This window comes from Ictidomys tridecemlineatus, chromosome 14 (genome assembly GCF_052094955.1).
Source record: "Ictidomys tridecemlineatus isolate mIctTri1 chromosome 14, mIctTri1.hap1, whole genome shotgun sequence".
Lineage (NCBI taxonomy): Eukaryota > Metazoa > Chordata > Mammalia > Rodentia > Sciuridae > Ictidomys > Ictidomys tridecemlineatus.
Genome location: NC_135490.1, coordinates 61,536,513 through 61,561,364, shown reverse-complemented (window position 1 = coordinate 61,561,364; position 24,852 = coordinate 61,536,513). Strand labels below are relative to the sequence as shown.

The following is a 24,852-nucleotide window of genomic DNA, read 5'->3' as shown; positions in this document are numbered from 1 at the left end:
GTACGCAGGTAGAGATGCTATTTCCCACCAGGACAAAGGGAGGGCAGGCACAGTGCATTTTATATAACATGGTGTTATGGAGGTTCCTAGAGTTAATTGAGCCCAGAGTGAGTTAAAGCAGGGCTTCTTGAAATTTACTGTGCACAAGAATTGCTTGGCAACCTTATTACAATGCAGATTCTGATTTCCTCAGTCCAGGGCGGGGTCTGAGTATCTACACATCTACCAAGCACCTAAGTGCTGCACATTTGTGGACCATGCTTTGAATAGCAAGGGCTTAGAGAATCTTCTTCATGAGGACAGTACAGCAGTACCAAAATAACCCGAGGCTACAACTTAGACCCCTGTAAGCAGAGTCTGTAGTCCATACAACTGGCTGATGTTGGGGAGAACAGAGGGCTGGCTGCCTTTGTTCCTGGACTATTGCTTCAAAAACATTTGAATAGCAAGAAGCATTGAAGATGGAGCTGCTACTTTCTATACAATTGGAAAAGATTCTGTTTTCCAAAACTCTGGCTCCTCTTTTGTACAACAATCCACTGTGGATGCAGGAGGTATCATTTGGACCTCTTCATGTCATTCTGTGGTAAACAGAACTTTGGCAACCATCACAAAAATGATGATACTCTGGCTACTGTTATTTTTGTAAGTAACAAACTTTTTTTTTTTTTGTCTCTGACTTAGAGGTCTTATGTTCTACCAGCATCCATGAGACAGTGGCAGGTTAACTTGTTAGATTGCAAGTAGGATAAAATCTTAGAAACTTCACAGTGCTTGACATTATAGTTCTTGATATTACAGATCAAAGCGAATTCACTGGACATACAATCCAGAATACATTCTTTACTGAGATTGGATTATTCCTTAATTCTTTAAATTATTTCTCAGTAAGTTAGGGGGAAGTGTCAGACTGGTGGTATTAGTGAATCGTTTTCTTCTGAGAACAGCAATATTTTTATAAAAGATGAGCAGGGCATGACTAATACCAACCCACATCTCCTATACTCCCACTTCCCTCTCCTTGCAGTGCCAATCCTCAGGAGCCTTTGTCCCGACTTCACCGTGTCATTCTAAACCAGTGTCCTCACATTTCCTAGCTGTTTTCTTGCAGGCCCTTGTACCTTCTGTACTAAAGTGCTAACCGTCAGTCCTGCAGCTCCCATGTCAGTATGACCCTTTCCAGCCAGACAAAGAAACAAGAAATTGAGTGAGCTGGCAGGTGACTTGTTAGGCTAATTTGATGAGGTCTGCCTGGAGCCAGAAAATACTTGGCTGAACAAAATCTGTGAGTCCCTGGAGAGTGACCAGATGTACCTATGGACTAGCAAGAAGCCAGCTAATCCCTGAGCCACTTTGACTTACAGTCTTCTAATTCATGAATTTAGTATATGTACACACAGGGAGTTAAAGATAGTTCAAAATGGGAAGAAAAAATACATGAATAAAAACGGCAGCTGACAGTCTCAAGATGTTTATAAATATGCTGGCAGGTACCAGTTTGGGACCTATGGAAGTGATGGGCTCAAAGCTGAATTTATGGGCCCAGGCCCAGGATCCAGGTGACTAGGTATTTCCCACCTGCTGCACTTTGATTCCCAGCTCCCATGGTGGCAGAGGGGGCTACTGATTCTTCTCCAAGTCCCCCTACTTTATTCTTAGGACTAAGAGATCTGTTCATGTAATTTGGTCAATGTCCCACTGGGCTTAGGTGTTCTAAATCACAAAATGCCTATTAAACACTTTGTTATATCATAGAATCAGTCAAATCACATGCCTAGGACCAGCTTATGAGAGCTTCTTTGAGTTGGCTCAATTTATGTTAAGAAGACATCATTTTCCTCTTTGTTTTTCCCCCTTCTCCTCAGTTCTTCTCAGCCATGAATCTCAGCATGTCCCACAGTGTTCCATCAACACCTTCCAAATGCACCCAAACCTCCTTTCCTGTCCACCCCCATCCCACTGCTTCCTGCTTGAGAGCTCCTCAGGTCTTAGAAAGTTTTATACATGTTCATTTTCCATGAGATGTTGATGAGAGATTACAGCTTATTTTGTAATTTTTCCAAGGTGTGTTTCCATATTAGAAGCACATCACAGAGAGTTGGGATTCAGATGATGCAAAGGAGATACTTGGGAGTTAAAATTTAATGACCTCAGGAATGAGCACCTCCTCAAAGTCTGCAGCTTGAATGCTTCATCTGCCTATGATGGGTAGATGGTCATGGGGAAAAGTCTCATGATGGGTAGATACAGTTACAAGGAGATCTAGCAATCCTCAAGTTCACGTCCCCTCCCTTTGAATAAGACTGAGCTGGTTACTGGTCTCCCTCCCTCTCCTGTTATCCAGAAGAATGGAGAAGTCAGATATTATTCCTGCTCCCTGACACCAAGATAGAATAGGCTCCTCAAGACGAAGTCAGCAGTCAGGTAAAAAAACCCACCATGACATGAAGCCAAGCACTTAAAGCTCTTTAGGTCCCATTCTGATTCCTCAGTCCTGAGACTGTGGATTCTAAAAAAGAACCTTGGGACATCAATTATGCATCATAAAGATTTCTGCTTTGAATTTTGCCCTTGAAACCCAACTTACTCAGTTCAGTGAGGGTGGGGATTCGTCGGCATTTTGATTTCCCACAAGAGTCTCTGAAGTCAAGCAAACACACTTCTGTAGACAGAGACAATAACAACAACAACAACAACAACAACAACAAAAAGAGAGCACAAATGTAAATAAAATAGCTTGCAAACCTTGACAAGGATGTATAAGAACACAATGTGAATTGATGCTTTATCTTAACAAATTTGCTCTCAAGCTCAAATCCCAAATCTTTTTCTATACTTAGAAAAAAAGAGTACATTACGGTTGGACCTTTTCTGTAGAGAATTGGTTCTGGGAAACATCATAAACCCCAAAACCCTTGATTACTCAAATCCCTTCTTTTATTTTCTTTTCAAAACACTTCTTATAAAGTTATATAGTGTTTGCATATAACCTATCTACATTCTCCCATATCTTTTATCTACAGATTACCTATAATGCCTAACACTGTGCAAATGCTACGCACCTAAATACTATATTGTATTGCTTAGAGACTAGTGTAGAAACAGGTCTGTAAAGAGTTTTTTCCAAATACTTTCCATCTGTGTTTGGGTGTAATCCCAGGTGTGGTGGATCCATCAGATGAAGATAGCCAATTATATTTAGGTCTCCTGGGCATCTCCTTTTGAGAGGGGTAGTATGTACGCGTGTGTACATTTATGTGCATATTTTCTAAACAACACTTTGAACACTTTGACTGGATTGCCAAAACTGTCAAAGCTCTCTTTGGAGTTGCTTATTGACATCATAATTAAGATATGATTATCCTCCATGATGTGATGGTGCTGGGTAATAACTCAGTCAGTTCCTCAAACCCCATTAATTTACTTATAGAACTTTTAGGAAACCATTCACAACGTGGCAGTGCTGCTCCATCCGTGTTTTTGGACACATGGCAAATAAATTCTGTCTCCTGGTATCCTTTTCTTGGAGGTCTTCTCTGGATAGAGGCACTTGTGTATGTCTTCCTTCTGCTCAGTAGAGCTGATGGGTGAGGTACCACCTGGGGATCTTGACTGTTGTGTTCAATCTATAAACAATTTTCCTTTTGCCTTAGGAGATAAGACACTTCAATCTGGTGTGAGCCTCCACCCTAGAAGGGGGGATGACATACAGCACCTGCCTGGAACATGGTTTCCTCAAGTAGTGAACTTTGAAGAGTCTTTAAAAAGCATGATATGAGAATACTGGTCTCCAAGTTAAAGGAAAAAGTATAAAGGAGACAGAGCTATGGGAAATGAGGGTACATTTTTTTTAAAGTTAATTAGTGGGTAGAGTGCTTGCCTTGCATGCACAAGGCCCTGGGTTTGATCCCTGGCAAAATAAATAAATAAATAAATAAAATGTTAACTACCTCACCATAAGTGAGGCCTCAAAACGGTTGATCCCTGTTCTTGAACTTTTCTGAGGATGCTATGTAACAGACAAAAAAAAATATTGTAAAAATTCAAAGTCTGCTTTTGATGAAGATTCTCCATTGCTTTGGGAATGAAAAAGTAAGAGGGTCTTTTATGGAACTGAGCTAGGTGATCCATAAGGGAGAGGGGAGGGAGGGAAGGTGGGATAGGGAGTGAATGGAGATGAGCATGTCAGTGAGGCCTTCTGAGAACAGACACAGGACGAGAGAATCCAGCCACTGAAATCAAGACAGGGGAAAAGATGAAATCCAAAGGTAGATCCTTTTTCCCCCCAGATGGAAATCTATGCACTACAGTATTTAACACATCCTCCATCTCCCCAAGAAGTATTCAGTGAAAGAGACATTGCTTGTCAATGCACAGTGGAGCTGAATATAACTCTGACATTCACTAATATTCTGAGTCATTGATGCAGTCATGGATATAGAAGCTCCCATAATCAACCCAATGCACTTGGCTTACAGTTAGGACCAGCAGTGACCTCAGGAATTTTCTAAAGCCCTTTCGTTGTCGGTGAAGAAATGGAAGCCTAGAGGGCTAACTGGATCCACAGTTTTTTAAGAGGTAAATTTATATTGGTGGCTAGAGATAAATCTTACAGGTGATGGACTGAAAAAAAAATCTCTTGAGATTTTTATAATGCAGGAATACTTGAGGGAATTGAAATTCTACCTTATTCTCAGGATGTACAAGATGCTTTATCTGCTTTATCCCTCCTTTCCTTCCTCCCACCCCTTCCTGCCTCCCTTCTTCCATCCTTTTTTCCTTCCTTCCCTCCTTCTTCCCTTCCTTCTTTCCTTTCTTCCTTCCCCTTCCTCCCCTCATTTCCTCCCTCCTTCCCTTCTACAAACACTTAAATCATATCGACTTCACTCGAGGACTAAGAACAGTCCCTGACCCAGCTACATGTCACATGTTGCAAATACAATTTTATTCAGATAGTCATGCCTATAAAACCCCAAAAAACTTTAGAGACTAATAAATGAGATGGGGAGGTGACTCCAGTTGGGGATCAAAGGGAGGCATCTTTGACAGCGGAACATATCCTGAGGAATGAGAAACAGCCCTTTTCAGGCAGAAGGAATGGAATAAGAGACCTAAGGTAGGAAAGGTCCAGCATGAACAGGATGAATTAGGAGGAAATTCAAACTCCCCATCAGCCCACAAGACCCTATATAATTTTTGTATAATTACTACTGGTCAACATTATAATTTAAATCAGGCAACTGAGATTATCTGATAAATATTTGTAAAGGATCCCTCTGGTGGCTGTGAAGAGCAGACACTGCCAGGTGAAAAGAGAATTACATGACCGTCACATCAACTCTGTGAATGGAGTGTGACTAGATCCTCCAGGAGAATAAGGAGAAACTCAGGGTTTGCATACCTTGTCCCCTGTCACTGGCTTGTAACTGATGGGTGGAGTTTTCTGATCAGCACTCGTTTCAAAGCTCATGTCCTTCTCAGAGTACCTACTTTGTCCCTCTATGAGATATGCAATGTGTAGCTGGCCTTAGTAAAATATTGGGATCAGTTTCCCTCAAAGGGGAAACATCTCAGTGGGGAAACCCTCCTTTGAATCCTACTTTCTCACGCCAGTTCCCTGCTGAGAGGACTTGGGAATTCTACTTGGAGTAGAACGCTCTGTGTGTGCAGAAACATCCACTTTAGCTAAGGTGACTGCATAAAACATCTGTTTCCAAAGCTGATTGAAGGACAGCAACGGAATTCCCACCTCAATTCTGTCTCCCTTATAGAGTGATGGTTAATTTGAATAAGCGTCAGATCATAGCCTGAGTATATTTTACTAATGTCAATATTTTTGCTGCCTAATAGTACATCGTATTATACCTGAAATCTTCCAGGTTGGCAGGGTGCTATTACAAAAGATTGCTTAATTGTAGATTACTACTGTACATTTAAATTTCAGTAGCGTATTAAGTTGTCAGACTTAATTACCGTTATATGTTTAGATTATGCCACAGATTATTTAGTTCAGTACCTAGGTTTGCCAACCTGTTCTCGTGACATGACAGGGCAATAATTAGAGCATTACTGAAAAACCTTTGGGTTTGCCATGAAGATGTCCAGGAGGCCCGGTGTTCTTAGGAACCTTTGCAGAGCCCTTACTCTGTCCTTCCCTCGAACCTAACATGCTGTATGAATCTCTGTCCTAACTTCATATGTGGGTTTGTCATGGTGTGAAGATGTGGACAAGCCCAATGACCTCGCAAAAGGCTCACCAAATATGCTGGGACAAGGTTTCTCAATCTTCGTACTGATGACATTTCTTTATCACATGGAGCTGTCCTTCTGAGTTGGAAAAGGTTCAGTAGCATTTCTGTCCTCTGCCAACTAAATCCTGGAAGTATCCCTTTTGTTGTGACAATCAAAGCTGTCACCATACACTGTCAGAGGGGAAAAACTGCCCTTGGCTGAGAACCACTGACTGAAGGAAAGGGAAAGAACCCCCCTCCCCCGAGGTACTCAGGGAGGAGGGATTGCACAATCCTTCATATTTTCAATGCTTAGGGGAGAGTTTACGCCTCTTCAATCAATATGGTGCAAGAGGATTATTAATATGGAAAGGGAAGACTGATTAAGAGGGACAAAGAGGTTTCTCTGAGGATTAGAAATTTCTACATTCAAACTCCAGACTGACTCTTATGATGCTACAGGAATTGGAGAAATTCCTGAGCAATTATTCATGTGCCTCCTCAAAATGTGCTCAGACTAAAACTTCATTGATGGCTTACTATCAGATAAGCAGACTTGATGAGCTTTGTCAGGTAGGTTGCTAGAGTCTATGTGGACCCAAATTTCCCATCACTCTGATGGGTAAAATCCCATTCACATAAGGAATGGTGCAAGGCCTACAAGTACTTTTCTTTTTATCTTTGGGGAAATTGCCTGCTCACTCCTTATGATCTTTCAAATAGTTTGACATTCCTTCCTTGTTTCTTCCTCTTTCTATTCCTATTCCACTCTTTCCTCTATCTCCTTCTACCAAACCAGTCAATTGGTACCTAAGGGCTACTTTCTAGACTGTAACAAAGTACCTGACCCATCACACAAAATCAACATATTTTTGTTGAATGAGTAAATAAATAAATATATGAAAATCACTAAATATAGGGAAACCAGAATTAGGATCACATGTTAATGTTTTCCTAGCACATAGAGGAAGTGAGGTTAAAAAATAATAATAGGAAGGACTATTCATCCAGCCCATTAACAAGATAGCTTATGATGGTGTCAGTTTATATCAGGTTTACATATTGTGCACATTTTCATTTCTATATGCATGATACTGTCTTCAAAGTGAACACATCTTCTCTGTCCACTTGCAAGCATGCATGCATCTAACGACAACATGCACACACACAAACACACACACACATCATGTGTGAATATGAGGAGTGACTCTATTTGCTAAGCTAAGGAATCCTGTGGCACAACACAATACCCTGTTTATAGATCTTCTGATTCTTTCAAAAGAAGAAAGGCTCACATCTCCTCACTTGAGCTGTGTATGACACTTTGATATTCATGAAGTACTCTTTCATTAGATCTATTCTCAAAAAAAAAAAACCCTTAAAACTCTGAATGTGAAATCTTGAGTTGGATTTGATTGCTTAGTGGGGATGTGTAGCCAGCTCTATTCAGCTACCAAAGTTTAGATTGCCCCTTTATTCCTCTGTCCCCCAAACCTTTTATATTCCTGACTAACAGTAATACCTGGGAGGTGGTCATTGGGGTTCTTTTGGTTTCCCAGTTGTGAACATTTTTATCCACAGCCATAATCACGGAGAGGCTTACACTGTCATTGATATTTCCAGACAAGGTGGATAAGCTGTGGTCAGCAGCGATGTAGCCTGAGGACCCAGTGTCTCATCTTGAAGTGATTTCAATTAGGTTTTATTTTTATTTCTTGAATCGTAAGTCTCTTTTAGATATAGAATATTCTGCAGTAATAGTACTTTCACATTCAGTTGAGTGGTGGTCAATTTTTGGAGAGATACTAAGGTGTAGGACTTTTCCCAGTTAGTGGGAAGAAGGAAAATCACAGCTTTGTAGTGGGGATTAATCTCAGTAACATTTTGGTCCAGCCCACTAGCTTATTTACTGCAATTCAATATGTATTTTTTAAGTATCTAATAAATGATAGTAATTGTATAGGTGCTAGGAGGAATCCACAGAGGAAAATACATGATCTCCACCCTAAAGAGATCCCCTCTGTTCTCTTACTATTTCTTCCCAATCTGATTCTGAAATGGGACAGTGTATAAAGGACATTTAAGATAATTTCCTGAAATTAATACATTGAAAGCATCTTGAAGAGTAAAAGATAATTACAATTCCTTTTCTCAACCATGAAACTAAGAGTTGTACCTTGAATATCTATAGATTCAGTGAAAAATGATTAATAATAATACTGTTATTTATTATAACATGCCAATTTCTAGGTTCACTGATATTAGATTAATAACAACAAAAAATAATAGCTCTTAGAATTATGTGATTTTTTAAAATGGGAAAACAGTGTTACATGAATTTTTTTAGAAGATGGATATTGGTCTTCATTTGACTTAGAATTTCAGAGAAAATAATTGTAGGCTACTCCTATTACAGTATTGTCAGAGTTGGAAGGAATCTTTGAGGATATCTAAACCAACCTCTCTTATATTTCCTAATGAAAGTATTTCAGAGAGGAGTTAGTTTTCTGTCCTTATTTCATCTCTCCTAGCCTCTTCCTATCAGGAGGACTATTCTGACCTTTTGTTGAATGTTTCTCAGTAGAGGGGACGATCCGCAGTGATCCGATATTGAGAGTGGCCATGATGGTCTCTGTGTCGACCAGAGTCTGGCTGCTCGATGGCTTAGATGAGGGTGCTAAGATAGCACACATGGAACATTTCTCTATGTTGAGTGCCTGTAGGTCTGCAGGATAGAGTGCAGATCCCTGATGAGAGAAAACCAGATTGAGAAGGAACTTTTCAGATGAAAGGATTTGATATCATGGCTCATGGTGGTGGGTCTTTGTGGGTGATGTGATTTGCACACTCAAATATCTCCAGCATCTACTGGCTTGATCTAAATACTTATTTACTTGATATATGACATATTTATGCTAATCATCATATGAACTGAAGCAAGGGAGGTGGAACAGAGAACTTTGTGATTTTTTTTGTGTTAAAAATGTTAATTTTTTTTAGTTGTAGTTCGACACAACACCTTCATTTCATTTATTTTTATGTAGTGCTGAGGATGGAACCCAGGGCCTCACAAGTGCTAGATAAATGCTTTACCACTGAGCCACAACCCCTGTCCCTGTGATGTCTTTTTTAATAGAGCAAACGTAATTTGATTTTTGAGAGAAACCTTTTTGAAGTTTGAAAAATATTGCTTACATATTGCCAATATTATTTTAGAAAAATTCCAAATGCTTTGGCATACATAGTAGATTTTTTATCTAGGGAAATGGTAGCATACATTGGGATAAAACCCATGAGAGTAATGAAACAGATTGGAACTACAATACCACATAAGCATCCTGTCTAAATGGATCCTGTCTTAGACTGTTTTCTGATGCTACAATACAATATCACAGACTGGGTAACTTATAAAGATAATTCTCATAATTCTAGAATATGGGAAATCCAAGATGGAAGACCTATATCCAGTGAAGCCCTTCTTGCTGCATCATATCATGGTGGAGGACATCAAATGGCAAGAGTTCACACACCCACGAAAGAGGATGGAGCCAAACTTCATCTTTAATTAGGAACATATGCTCACAATAACTAATCCCACACCCATGACAACAGACTTAATCCATTCATGGGACAGAACCTTGCTAACATAATCATCAATTTAAGGTCTCACTTATCAACACTGTTACAATGGCAATTAGATTTTAACATGAGTTTTGGAAGAATATTCAAATTACAGAAAATCTATATCTCAAAAATGTAAACCCAATTCCAACATTTCCTACACTTATAAGGGACCATGTAGCACAGTGTGTTCCATATAAGATGTCTCCAAAAAAGATGAGAAAGAGTGCAAAGACTATTGGCTTAGGTTTGGCCATTAAGAATCAATCTCAGAAATGCAGAGAAACTCTTCTTTGTATAAATACCATAAAATATGGTAGAGTTTGAGCAAAAACCCTGATGTCTACATATAAATTTTATTTTTTTTAAATTGCTGTGTTATCTTCAGCAAGTTAGTTATTCTTTCCATACTTGAAGTTCAACATCATTAATATCTATCCCCTAGGGTCATTTTGAGGATTAAATGAATTAATACAGTTAAAAATAATTTGAACAGTTCTGGCCCTTGGTATGCAGAATACAATTGCAAACTGTTGTGTTATTAATTCTAGTATTATTATCATTATAAATATTCATTATTCCTTATATGATACTTACAGGCAGAATATATATATGAGGGAAATTCCGGAGAAATCGCCATTCTTTTTGCATGTAATCCAGAGACCCAAGGAACACAATGTCTTTCAGCTCCTGCCGGGTATAGTTGCTAGCTCTTAGGGGCATCACAAAGTTCCGAAGCCCCATCAGGGCTGTGTGGGCATCTCCAAATATGCACGCTATGATGTGGTTCCGAAAATCATGTTTTGACTTTTCAGATCGTTTCTAAGGATAAGCACACCAAAGTTGAGTATTTTCATAAACAAGATAAGAGTCCCTCAAGGAGGACACCTACTCTCATCCTGACTTGTCTAGGTACATCCACAGTGGTACCTTCATAAAGTTAATAGAGTTTTGAAAATTGCTTATAAAAATGCAACTTAGGCTTAAGTGGTGCAATTATAATTTGTGTCTTTTCTGTGAAATTACTTCTTATTTCACCTTTTTCTTCTTTTAGTTTCCTATCAACCTAGAGTGAATCAAGTAAAACTCAGATCAACATTAGTTTTCAGAATGGAAAACCACTGGGTCAAATAGGGAAAATATTTCTTAATTTTTATTATTTGTGTTTAGCCTCCTATGTGCTATAGTCTGATTGTGAAAAGCTGAGATTCCAAATTCCATTGTCAAACTTAAGTCTGCTGGAGAGCCCTGAAAATTATATTAAGTTTGTAATATGTTGAGTCATTCAGTGGTTTTTCATACAGTTGTTTGAACCACGTGGAATTGCATTTTTGCAGGTCAAGAATGGTTGAGTATTGGCCATTTCATATGGCTCAACCTAATACACGGAACTGATTCAATAAACTTTCCTGAGTCAAGGAAATTCATCATGCCAAGCACCCAAAAGAAAGTTTACAAAATAAGCCATTTGATCCTAAACACGTCAATTATTAACATCACATCTGTTTCTAAGACGAATATAATATAATTTGTAGGACATCTATTGAGATTAGGGCTCCTCCTTCATAGAGACTCATTAAAAGCAAGTGTAAGTGAAAAATTGATATTCCTGTAGGAACCTTATTTTAGGCATCTGTCTAGTCTTTCAGGGAATGGGTGATGCCTCATCTATAGTGTTGAGATGGAATGCAAAGTGCACTGGACACGAAGATCAAGACCCGACTAGGTATTCTGGCTCTATCCCTAGCCATGTGAATAAACAAGTCACTTTAACTTTTCTGACCCTCAATTTCTTTATGTTTCAAATGGTAAAACATAAAAATAAACATTAATTTTGTTGCGGGAATTAAACAACATATTGAAAGCATCATGCTTGAGGGATTAACTGTTGTTTTGTAACTATGGATCCAATATGAATGTTACTTGGACATTGGGAAGCCGGTAGAGAACAAGTTAAATGCATTTGAATTTCACATGTGAGCATGTTCTACATTCCTAGGCACATAAAGATGTACAATATTTCAAATGGATATGTTGTTCTTTATTATGCCTGTTGTTTTTAAGGTCAAATGACAAACTTCTACAAAACAGGGGTTGACAAAGTCTAACAGGATAAATAAGGAGCATCTGACATCTCCCCAATTAAAGTTGATCAGATTAGCAAATACTGGGAAATACTCTCTTTCTAAGGGGATCTTCTTGTGAGGGGAAATAAAACTATTTGTCTGGAGAGCTTTGCTAGAGAGTGATATGAATCTTAACCAAATCTATTAAATAATTGTCTGCAGTTAATCTGATTAGTTTTAACTTGAATAATGAAGCCTCTAATGGTATTTAATGTAACATGCCTGAAGTCCAACAATTACTCTTCTGAGGAGAACTAAACAATTAGAAACAAGATACATGGCGGAATGCATTTATGGGCACAGCTAGAGAGGCGATTTCTTTAACAAACTGGAGCACAAAACTGTCTCCCAATTAAGAAAGATGGTGGCTTTTTGGGGGAAGAAGAGGATGTAGCTTAAACTGAATATTTCCGCTTGATCCTTCTGCAAATAGAACCAAGTTTGAAGCCTTCTTGAAATTTGTAGTCTGGAAACTTTTCCCTTACAGATACAAGTTTTAAAACCCTTAGCATTTCTAAAACTAAAAGGCCCTTCTACACTTAAAGGACTCAGTGGCTGCTCTGAGTGACCTATATTCCATATCAAGTTATCATAAGGGAAATATCTATCATTGGAAATTTGTGCTTAATAAATATGTTCTAATTAAATGTTATTTCTCTTTCTTGGTCTCTTGGCTGCCTTTATCTGAATTCGATTTCTTCACCTTTCTTTCTAAAGATTTGCCTCCCACTGCAAACATGTTTGGCTTCCTGCTCAACGGATGTTTATTTTGCATAGTTTAGAATAAGACCTAATTGCTAAAATGGTGTGTTTCAGCAACCCTAATAGTCTTCCAGTTGATATGACAGCTATGACAATTTGATACTTCTGATTAAATGATTGATCATACTTTTACAGAAATTGGAACATATTCAGTCAGGACATTGGCACTGAGCCACAAAGATGTTTGTGTTTATGTGAATGTGAGTAAGGAAAAAGAAACTAAACTACTTTTGGAAAGCAACAAAAAAATTATAATTATAAATTAGTCATAGAGAAGAAAATCATATAGGGTTCATACAGATGCAAACAATCATTTTTATTAGTTAAACGTATCAGTTACTTTTGTAGAGAAAAAAACCTGAAATTATGCTTGAGTTTTTAACTCTGGAAAATGGGAATAGTTGGGGATCCAGAAAACAGATGTAAGAGCCTGGGTTAGGATGCAAAGCTTCTTACAACTTGGTTGTTAGCATTTCAGTAAACTGATTAGTTTTACCATATCTAATAGAATTTGCCCAGGTTATATATAAGAAATACATATTTTGGCTAGTGTGTGTAATAGAAGCAGGGCCAGCTTCAAAGAAAAAAAAAGTATTCTAAAAGTAAAATTTCAAATCCAGTAATTTGGGGGAGATGTTTGTTTATTTTAAACAAAGGAATGACTGCATAGTCCTTGTAAACGGTAGGTTTTCCTGGTGGATTTAAATGTATTAGATTTACTGGAAAAACCTCAAAGTTTCAGAAGAGCATTATTCTAAATAATTGAGTCAGCTAAAGTATTAAAACGGGAGGTGCAGTTGAAGAAATCAAGGTGTTTCAAATCCCACCATATTATCCCCGTAGTCTTTGTCAAATGTCTCAGGGATTATATTGCATATCATTTCATTTTGCAAATTCACCATTTACAAAGGAAAATGACAGGTGCTTATAATCAGAAGAATATCCTTTACCCTGAGGGATCATGTATTTTATTTGATAGGTGGTACAAGATCACCTACCAAAGTTACCATTTCCAAAGGGACGGCTTTGCACCAGTGAAACATGCCGGAGCCATCAAGTTTGTCAGATTCTTGCTCTGTATTGCCTAGAAGAGTCCTAAATATGGAGAATGAAAAGTTAGTTTGAGACCATTTGGGGCTCCAGTGTAAAGAGCTAAGTTGTGAAACTCATCAGAGCCTGGAGCCCAAAGTAGAGTCTGCCCAGACTACCTCATGGCTGAAGAAACACTTTGTTTTTGCAAAGTGACACATATAGTTTCTGCTCACATGGTGCCAGAACCAGTCACATGGTTCCTGTTAACTTTAAGGGGACTCAGGGACATGAGAAACAATTGCCATATTTGGTGAGCATTTCCATCTCTGCTGGAGACTTTAAGGACATCCCCCCCCCCCTCATTTTATAGATAAAAGGAAAGAGCTAACAAATAGTAAAACCGGCTCAGGAATATAATGCTGAGATCAAAGTCACAAGTGTTCACAATACCCGGTTCTCCTTTCCTTCCTGAGCAGTTATATGGAGGCACATGACAAGTTCTGTCCAGTGAAATGTAAGAAGGGATGACTGAGGTAGTGAAAAGCCCTCATGTGACTTTTCAGACTCTGTCCTAACCTGCGATAGAGAAGATCAGCCTGGGTGCGTGAGTGGTTATGGGGAGCAGAACCTGTGCCTCTTTGACCTGTGTTGGAGCCTTCATCACGAGATTTCCTGCTTGCTAAGTAAGCACAAGTCCATCCTATACTGACACACATACCTTTTCCCCAAATCACGTACCATAGTCTATCAGTAGTTGGAAAAGTTTTGAGGGATTGTTTTCTGAAGTTTGAAAAAAAAAATCCCTTTTTGAGATTCACTCTACACTTTAGCATATGAGAGGTCCTCAAAAGTCATACAATGAAGAAACCCTTTAAAAATTGTATAATCCGGTGCTTCACAAATTTATCTAACAACAAAAACTCTTTTTACTTATCTACATATTTATTTATTTACTCATTTGATTAATTGACTTAATTATTTAAAAATATTTGTTACTAATTGCTGAAATACCTTTTGCGACCTACCCATGACACTAAACCTTCAGCCCTGGTAATCCGTAGCTTATGACATCACTCTCCTGTGAGATTTTCCTGTACGTCTCGGGAGAAATACAACCTAATGTCATCTGTGCTGGATGGAGGGTTAGGAGTTTTTCTGAGCGCTAAAGTGCTTAGATAGTCACATTTTTTTCAGATAAAAGAGCTTATTCAAAGTTATAGAAGTTTCAGACCAAAAATCATGGGAGGGAGAGGGAACCTGAGCAGCAAAACCTGAGTAGGGAGGGTGGAGCTCTAGAGAAAAGTTTGGAAAAGCAAAGGGCAATTATTAAGGAGATCAGACAAGACCTTGATCAAATCCTTTGTCTCCCTCTGCATTTAAGGCCTACTTATAAATGTAGTGGAGTTAGTAGGTTCTAGTCATTTAACCATCCAGAAGATGTAATGTAAGCCTCAAGTTCAGCTTGACTAAAACGGATTCTTTGTTCATTTGAATTGATATGATGGGTGGTTTAAATATCAATAATTCATGAGCCCCAGTGTTGAGAGCCACAGCCAAAGGGGCCCCAGCAAACTTCCAGCTACCAGCAAACTTCCAGCTGCCAGCTGATGATTGGCTCACAGTGGCCCCAGCAACATCTAGCTGATTGGCTCCTCTGCAGTGATGTTCATTGGGCTGTTTCCCTGCCCTTCCAACTGCCAGCTGATGATTGGCTCACAGCGGCCCCAGCAACATCTAGCTGATTGGCTTCTCTGCGGTGATGCTCATTGGGGGATTTCTTTGGCTCCGCCCACACAACCCAGCCAATCAGCCTCAAGAGCAGGAGGATTGTGGGAGGTGGAGAGGCTGGTGTCGGGGTGAGAGGCTTGTGGAAGCCGGTGGTGGCAGTTGGGCTCTGAGGGTTTTTTCCTGAGGAGCTGTTTTGTTTGGCGTTTGTAGTTCTAAAAATAAAGTTAGTTTCTTTTGACAAGTGGCTCCTGAATTGTGCCCAGCCAGACTGCGGCACCCCAGTACTGAATTTTAACTCCTATGGCTCTCTGAATGGTACTAGACAGAACCATGGTGGTGGCTTTATGCTGACCTTGTGAAAGAGATTCACAAGGAAACACACTTAAGACCTGGTTTTTTTTTAACAGGATTTGGAGAACTGGCTGAATTACTTACTCAACAGAACCTTTTTCTCTCCACAAGTAACTTCTTAGACACTATCCCTCAGATTTCTGAAAAGATGTGTTTACATAATGTTCCCAAGTTTGAAAACATTTTGGAAATTTCTATTTTATCTTCATTGAAAGGGCTTCCTTTTTCTCTACTCTTTCCATTTGAGTTCACGGGGAATAATACTACTTTCCTTCTTGTTACTTTCTTTAGCTTTTTTTTCCATTTCTTTTCATCTCCACCCTCCCCCTACTCCTATGATGAAGAGTCCTTGGTCTGGTAATTAAACGCCCATTTTGAAAATGGAAGATGATGTCCCAAGAACACTCTAACTTGACTTGGAAGAGCAAATCAATCACTGTACACTATTCTATCATAAAGAAAACATGATCTATGTACACAAGCTGTCACAGACATCTTTCTTCATTCTGATGTTATGGAAAACAGACATATGCCTTACAGGAAACACCTGTTGGAGACATGCAGAAAAGAAAAGGCTGGAGGAGACCCATTTCATCTTAAAGGCATCCATCTGATGTCCTTGCCAAAGCGAAACTTAATGCAATTTCAGTTGCCGTCCTTATCTAAAGTTCCCTTCTGCCATATGCTTTGTAAATGGCATGATGCTTGCAGAAATATATCTTCCCAAAGAGACCAAAAATCATCTCTATGAATCTGAGTCTGAGAAGTCTTAGAACTTGAGAACAAGGAATAGAATGTAAAAGTTGATGCAACTGAAGGGAAAAGTAGCTGTAGAACACCATCCAGGTAAAAAAGGAAAGGCCACATCCTGACCATTGACAGAAATCTCCTGGGCGAGAGGCTTTGTGTGTGAGAGAGGCTGACTAAAAATGTGATAGGAGTTATCTGAGACGGTCCTCAGAAGAATGTGCTTAGGATGAGGATGGTTCTAGGCGTGGTTCTCTGGTCACAAGATGTGCTTCTCATTGCTCAAGCTACAGTGTGGTACTTCTGCCTGGAAGCAGTCAAAAGGAACTTGAAACATTCTTGGAGTTCGGCCTCTGGCCTCCACCTTTGGAACTTGATAGGTCAAGTGTCCTGGGTGAGAACAATTCTCTCAGCAGTCTACTGTTGGATGCACTGTGCAACACATGATTGATACCTGCAGCTATTTTTTTCCCTTTATGCCTGCCTTTTGGGGGGTTGTTTTGATAGACATGAAGCCAATGTCTTATGAGCTCATGTTTGCAGGTGCTCTAGCAAAGAAGATGTACTCTTTTCTCTATTTCTTTTTTTCTGAAACCATTCTGGTCTTACATGTTCACAGCAACTTACCCTGCAAGGATCCTATCATGTAGGGGCTGGGGATGTGGCTCAAGCGGTAACCCACTCACCTGGCATGCGTGCGGCCCGGGTTCGATCCTCAGTACCACATATAAACAAAGATGTTGTGTCCACCAAAAACTAAAAAATACATAATAAAAATTCTCTCTCTCTCTCTACTGTTCTATCTCTCTTGCTCTCTCTTAAAAAAAAGAATCCTATCATGTAAAGAAAAATATAAGAAAAGGATCATATGCCTTTGGTTTCCAATTATGGCACCTGATGTGATCGGATTAAATCATGTTGCTTTTAAAGGTCTATTAAGATAGTTGATTAGGCTTCATAGTGCCAGATCAGGCAGCATGATTTCCAAGAGTAAAAAATATGCTGTCATTATTTCCTCCACTTTGTATACTTGGATTATTCCTGAAAAAAAAAAATCTGATGATGATTGAAATCCTCTGCTGTTCACCATACCTAATAGAAAGTTCAAAATGTATCTACAGTTCCTTTTCCTTTTTTTGCAAGCCTCATTTTTTTGATGTTAGGAAATCCTAAATTAATGCCTATTTCACTTGAAATCCCTTAAAACATCATGTATAATATTTATTTATATAGAGATATAGATATGTAGATATTCTCATTCAATATATATTTTAATTCAAGGCTTGAATTATAAAATTAATAAGTTACATAAAGTCTGAGCAAAGGGAGGAAAGTCCTCTGGCCAAGTGTTGGAAAGGACAGGAGGAATGTATCTGGGTGTTCAGGAGTTTAAGTGACTTTCTTAGTTTAATATTTGAAAAATTCATTATAGCTCTCTCTTGAAAGTAAAGGTCAAGTTTCCACCAAAGGAAGAAGGGAAAATCTGGAGTCCCAGGGTGCCTTTGATGGTGCCGAGAATTTTGTATTTGGAAAGCGATAGTTGCCTTCTCTCTAATGACTTAGTATATACCCACAAGGCTATTCAGTCCATACTTGACTTACAAACACTCATTTATTGCCAGTAATGACTACCACCTTTTGTATTATGAAAAAAATTTACCTAAAATTTGGGGAAAAAAAGGGGCATGTTATATAACCAGTGTTTCCCACTCTATCCTGCTCCAAGGTCTTGCACCCCTATTCCACATGATCATATACTTACACACACATAGTCAAATATCAGAATCTGAACCTAATCTTTAAGACCACAATATGATTTCTTTTTTCTAACTTTCATCTAGTTGCCACTTATTCATTACAAGACAAGTAAACTTGAGAGTTTTTTTTTTAACAGATAATTTTGTACAGTTCACGCCCCCCATGGACACACAGATGAGCCTGACAAAGGATTCTGTCAGCTCTGAGTAACTTTCAGGACCCAGTGACTATAGAATAGGCTTGGAAAGGTAGTGAATGTGATCCATCTTCTCTGCAGAAAAGCCCTCTGTGCTTGCTTCCTCTTCCATGACAGAGGAAAGCACAGACCAATCTCTCTGCCTTCTATTCAGCTTGACCATTATCCTTGCTGATATATCCCTTTCCTGGGTAAATGGCAGAAAACCTGCCATGAAATGTCAAGGCACATGCCATGCATTGACAAGAGCCTAATTATTTCCAAGGTATCAAGCCCACTTGGTGGATTTCTGGAAAAACCTTAAGGAAAAAGGACCTAAGGAACCCTCTACCCACCACCTAGGGGTGATCAACTGTTTGGGTTCTGATTTGCTTGGGATGGGCGTTTCCTGGGATGTAAGACTTTCAGGGCTAAAACTGGTTGCTCTATTTCCAAAATGAGATACTGATTTGAAAAGGTCCCAGGGAGGGAAGAAGAGGCAGGAAGAACAGAACATTGAAACATTATACCCAGAAAAATCTTTCACACTTTGTCCAGAAAAACTTTCCACTCCTTTGCTGTTTATAAATTACTTTTGCTGGTGTTCAAAGGAGAAGAGGACACCTAGGTGGTCAAAGTCCTGTTTTAATACAATTGATTCTAGTGAATTATAATTCCCAACCTTCTTCTGATTTCTAATCTCTCCAGACTCTGCATATTTGAGGTCTTCATGGAGTCACTGAGGAATTATAAACTCTAATAGTAAAGACAGCAGATAAAATTTTTAAAAATCTGTAAATGGTATTTTTTTAAAAAGAGTTTATGAAAATTCAGGGTATCAGTATATCCAATATAGTCTTATTTCAGTCTATATAGGAGAACAGAGAATGCATTTTAGGGTAAAGCAAATCAGCTGTGAATGGTGTTCCATTTGCCTTTAACTGCTGCTTTACAGATGGAGTCTATCAAATCTATGGCCTCTGTTCTCAATGTTTACAATTTAAAATTTCCACAAAGAAATTTTCTCCACCCTATTGCTTAAAAGTTAGACCCAAGGTCAGAGTGGTCCCAGCCCAGGTGAAGGCAGAAATGGGATGATGATTCCAGAAATGGATAGATAAACCCAAGTAGTTTGCACTGGAGCATCTCTCTATTAAGCTTTGCTTTATTTTTGATGAGTAAAAACTGACAGCTTTTCTGCAGAACATTTTCTGTGAAAATCTGCCGGTAGGTATCTCAAACTTAAATTGTTACCAGACAGAAGAGCAAAGAAAAGATAAAAAGGCAATTTTCCTCTTTTTTACCGATTCCCAGATGGACCCTCATTTTATGGATATTGCATTTGAGATTTTCTACGAGGTGAGGACAAATGAGACATGACCCTTGCAGCAGACATCTTTAGTAAAGACTAAAGTCTGTGTCCTGGGCAGGAAAGCCAGGTGCTCAGGGCATGTCTCGCCTCTCATGAGAACCATTTCCTTAGCCAATATTTTCAGCATAAAGTTGTACTTTTTAGACGTTCTTTCTCATACTCCACCACGCTTTTCTCCAACACTTTCTGAATATCAAATGATATAGTAAACATACAGATTGATCTAAGTGAAAGATATCCCCACCCACTCCCCATAAACAGTTTTAGGATACAGGATCTTCTTTGTTTTACTGAATGGGAAATAAATAATTAAGTAATTGCTATGACTCTGTCGATTATATAATACATCAATGAGAAAAATGCAAATCTTAGGCAAAAGGCTTTTTCTTTCTTTTTCTGTTTTTCTTTTCTTTTCTTTTTTTTTTTGGGGGGGGTGGGCTGTGGAGATGAGGAATGAGAGCATAAAATACCTGAAAAATCACCATGCTTTTCATTGAATGGATACATATTCTGAGCTTTTATGGGATTGGGCCCAGGTCAGAGATCAACATGACATAAATGCTTTTCTTATGCAGTGGGGTGAGAGGCTTGCCCTGGAAAATTACTAACAATAATATCCCCTGAAATAAATTAGGACTGAAAAATAAATGGTATCCATGTTACTGGCATGAGTGTGCATGTGTGCTTGCATGTATATAGAAACAAGGGAGCGAGAGATGAGTATCAGATTGAAGGGTATAAACTCTGCAGAGGAAAGTAAAAATAATTCCAAGGTACATGAACATTATGAATATTCTTTTTTCTAGAAACAAGAAGTAATTTGTGAAATTCTCTGCATCCATGTCATTTAGCTTCTCTGAAATCCTTGTGACCAAATGTTGAAATGGAGATGAAATGGAGCGCTGGTGATTACGGATTCTTGGAAGCACTGGCAGGACCTAATGATGTGTTGAGGGCCATGGACTTTTAAGATTTCCTCCCATCTGGAAGCAATCACTGGGGGAAAGAAGCCTGTTGAATATGGGAATCCTGAATGTTATAACATTTTACCTAGCACCTTGACCTGTCAAGGAGCAATGGGGATAATGGAGACAGAGGCCACTTGGGATCACTCATGATGTTGAACCCTCCTTCTGCTTGGTGTGCTACATGATGGCTATTTTAAAAATCTGACATGCCTTGATTAAAGATGAAAAGTTAGAATTAGGGGTCTGTGATGGGGCTGGGGAAGGTTGTGTTTTGTGTTCTCTAACAAGAATATTAAGATTGGGCTGTTCTTAAGGGATGAAAGGTGAGAGTTGGGGTATTTTAGTGGGAGGTAGTAGAGGATTTACAGGGTGAGATAGTCTTAATAAGGCAGGGAAGAGTCTCTTACTTGGATGTTCCCTTATGTTTCAGTTCTTTAAAGGTAAACTGGAATAAGAGAGGTAAGAAAGAGAAGCTTCCCCTCCCCCCCGTTCTGTTTACTTGCAATTGAAATTATGTTACTGAAGCTCATTAAGTCCTCCTATTTCCTTATGTGTGAATCTATAGGTGACATTATAATCTGAATTTCTTGAAGCTGAGGACTGTAGCATAAAGAAACATTATGCTACATCTCTTAAAACTGGAGATGGGACACTTGGAAGACTTTATTTATTTATTTATTTATTTCCTTTGCAATATTGTTATTTTAGTTGTAGCCATGGGAAGATGTGGAGAGACAATGAATATGATTCTGGAAACTTTGTGGGAACTTTCCTACAATTTAATAATCACACATGTACAAACACAACTTTTGGCAATATAATTTCATTTTATGTTTGATATAAGTCATGAAACCTTTTTGCATGTTGGTAAGTAAGGGTTTTCTGTTTGCTTGTTTTCTTTAGTACTAGGGATGGAACCAGGGCCTATTGCATGCTTGGCAAGCACTCTACCACTGAGATAAATCTGCAGGGTTTTTTTTGACTCAGAACCTTCTTGCTATGTCTCACAGAAAGGGAAAAAAAATCACTTCATGGCCTAGCAGTAAGTCACCCAGCCAGCAGAAGTGCCTGTGTGTCCCTCTTTATTGGCCTTGTGGGCCAAGTGGAAGATCCAAAATTGTAGGCAACTCTTACACTACAATAAACTGGCATCTGTGTAAGAGCTATCTAATACAAATATAAATAATATGTGTCCTCCTGGGAATAAGTTTTTGACTGTTTCTTTTGTAAGTGCAATGCTTTTCAATCATCCCTTCTTTTCCCATATCACAATATCTATGGGAATAGATTCCCAGTAATGTCTGAGCTCTTTTTACTCTAAGAAAGAGTAGAGAAATTACATGTCCTGTGAAGTCTTTCCCCAACCTCTTCCAACTGACCTTATCAAGGAACTGTCTTCCATTCAGGATTCCAGGGAAAAGGTCTAACAGTAACAGTATCAAAATTCTTTTTTTATTGGTTGTTCAAAATATTACAAAGCTCAGTATCAAAATTCTTAATGACCATTTTATTCTATTTTGATTCCTCTATTTTCTTTTTTTTTCTGTTTGTTTTAATGGAAAAATGGGATTACATAATTTAGGGTTAGTTGCTCTCAATATGGGCATTCCTTATTCACCCTGCTTTTCACAGCTCTCCAACTATCTTTTAATCCAAACTTAAAACTTTTAACAATCATTTAAGATAAGGGTGATTTCCTTTGCCAAATTATCTTAAAATTAATCTTTACCTATTATTTTGAGATATTTGATGTAATACTGGTCAACTTAACTATTTAGAACAGGGTTGGTAATTTTTTTTCTATAAATTGCCAAATAACACATATATTAAGCCCTGCATTTCAAGAGGCTACATTGGCATTATGTAGGTACTTATATAGCAAAATGGAAAATAAATTCCCACTGATAATATTCAAAATATAGTAATAATAGTTTTGTATTTGAAGCTCCCCAAACCCCATTATCATTATTGAGTTTTTGAGTAGCTCCCTGGAACCACCCACTCTCAAAATTTATCCTTATTTAAACTGACTTAGAGCTTCCTCAGTGGTAACAACCATTTTCCCTGGGACATTTTTCAAAAATAATCACCATAAAAAATTTCATAATTGCTGATACCTGATGCAGGGATATCAATGTGGCAAATAAGAGAATGACAAAACTCATTAAAAGGAAAAGATGGAGACCAAGAAGCCCAAGGATAGTTGGAAAAATTTTGAAATACTAATTATAGGAATCTTTTTTAAAAAGTGTGCATCTGCAGAGCACAAATGCCCAAGAAAGATCTAAGAGGGACCTAATTAATCCCTTACCTCTGGCTGCCCTTGAAATTCTTCACCAACAATAAATAAAGGCTAAGGCAAAGATGTAAACCACTAGAGTGGTGACAGGATTCCCCAGCATGCACAAAGAATCCAATGTCAGAGTCAAAGAAACTTAATGGTTCAACATTTTAAAGTCTCAAAGCAATCACAAAACCAAGTGAGCAGAGACTTAAATGTGAACACCTAAAAAAGAATACAGACTTTTGAGAATCAGTTCAGGAAAATCACTAAAGCGTAGGGAAAACATAGCAACAGTAAACTCTGGAGTGAAAGAGGGAAGTAATTTCTAGATACCATGTTACATTATTTAAAAATGTCTGACTTCTAACAAGAAATTAGGAAACACAAAATACAGTAGAGAGAAGGGAATGGGGGAAGGAGAAGGAATGGGAAAGGGGAAGTACTGGGGACTGATGTGGAGCAAATTATATTCCACGCTTGTATGATTATGTCAAAATGGCCCCCAGTATATGTGTAACTCTAATGCACTAATAAAAACATTAAAAAGACAAAGGGTCCATACACAGGAAAAATAGTCAATAAAACTGTTCCAGTGAGAACCCATACCCTGGGTTTCTTAGACAAAGATTTTTAAGTAGCTATTATAAATACATTTAAATAATTTAAGGAAACTATCTAAAGAACTAAAGGAAACTATGAAAACAATATATTTCATCAAATATATAATGCCAGTAAAGAGATAGAATGTAAGGGGGAAAAATGGAAATTCTGGAGTTCAAAATACAATAACCCAAAATGAAATTTTAATAGAGGGGCTAAATAGCAGACTGCAGTGACAAAAGAAAGAATCCAGACTAAGAAATAGGGTAAAAACTGAAGAAATGAACAGAGCTTTGAAAAACTGTGGAATATCACCTAGTGTACCAACATACACATTATGGAAGTTCCAAAAGAGAGATGAGAAAGGAGACAGGAGAAAAATTGAAGAGATGATGGCCAACAACTTCAAAAACTTAATGAGAACTTTGAGAAACATAAAAGAATTTCAAGCTTTATAATCTTAAATGAATTCACACTTGGGTACATCATAATTAAATGGTTGAACATGAACTAAAGAACCTTAAAAGCAGCTAATACAAAGCAATTCATCATCTACAAGAGATCTGTGAGGAGACTAGATTTCTTCTAATCAGATTAATTAGATTTCTTCTCATGAGAAGGAAATAGAAGAACATTCAAACAGTTCTGAAGGAAGAAAAAGATTGCCAGGAATTTAGCAAAATTTCATTTTAAAATGATGGTAGAATAAAATCCTCCCAGATAAACAAAAAGTGCCTGAATTGTTGCTAGTAGACCTCTACTACAAGTAATTCTAAAGAGATTCCTTCAGGCTGAAATGAAAGAACAAGAAACATTAGCTTGAAACTCTATGAAGAAATAAAGAGTGCCAATAAAAGTAATTACATAGGAAAATCTGAAAGATAACACACACACAATGCATTCATTTTTGTGTTCTTTTATATGAATATAATTGCTATGTCTTTTTGGAGAATTGACCTCATTATCATTATGTAATGCCCCTTTTTTTATCTATGACAATTTTTCTTGTTCTAAATTGTCTTTGGCTAAAATGAATGTAGGTAGCTTTCTTTTCAATTAGTGTTAGCATGGTTTATTTTTCCACCATAATTACATTTT

The 24,852-nt window shown here is 38.1% G+C and overlaps 1 protein-coding gene across 1 annotated transcript in view; it reads right to left on the bottom strand.

Annotated features, from left to right (window-relative positions):
• Positions 1-24,852, bottom strand: part of Kcnu1 (potassium calcium-activated channel subfamily U member 1) — a 167,076-nt gene that overhangs the window by 14,154 nt on the left and 128,070 nt on the right. The window contains exons 19-26 of the mRNA XM_078031345.1: positions 14,348-14,450; positions 13,738-13,834; positions 10,449-10,673; positions 8,791-8,977; positions 7,753-7,889; positions 3,956-4,009; positions 3,425-3,626; positions 2,588-2,662 (exon numbers count right to left, since the gene is read on the bottom strand). Coding sequence (XP_077887471.1) covers positions 2,588-2,662; positions 3,425-3,626; positions 3,956-4,009; positions 7,753-7,889; positions 8,791-8,977; positions 10,449-10,673; positions 13,738-13,834; positions 14,348-14,450 — 1,080 coding nt within the window. The remainder of the gene's footprint in view (positions 1-2,587; positions 2,663-3,424; positions 3,627-3,955; positions 4,010-7,752; positions 7,890-8,790; positions 8,978-10,448; positions 10,674-13,737; positions 13,835-14,347; positions 14,451-24,852) is intronic.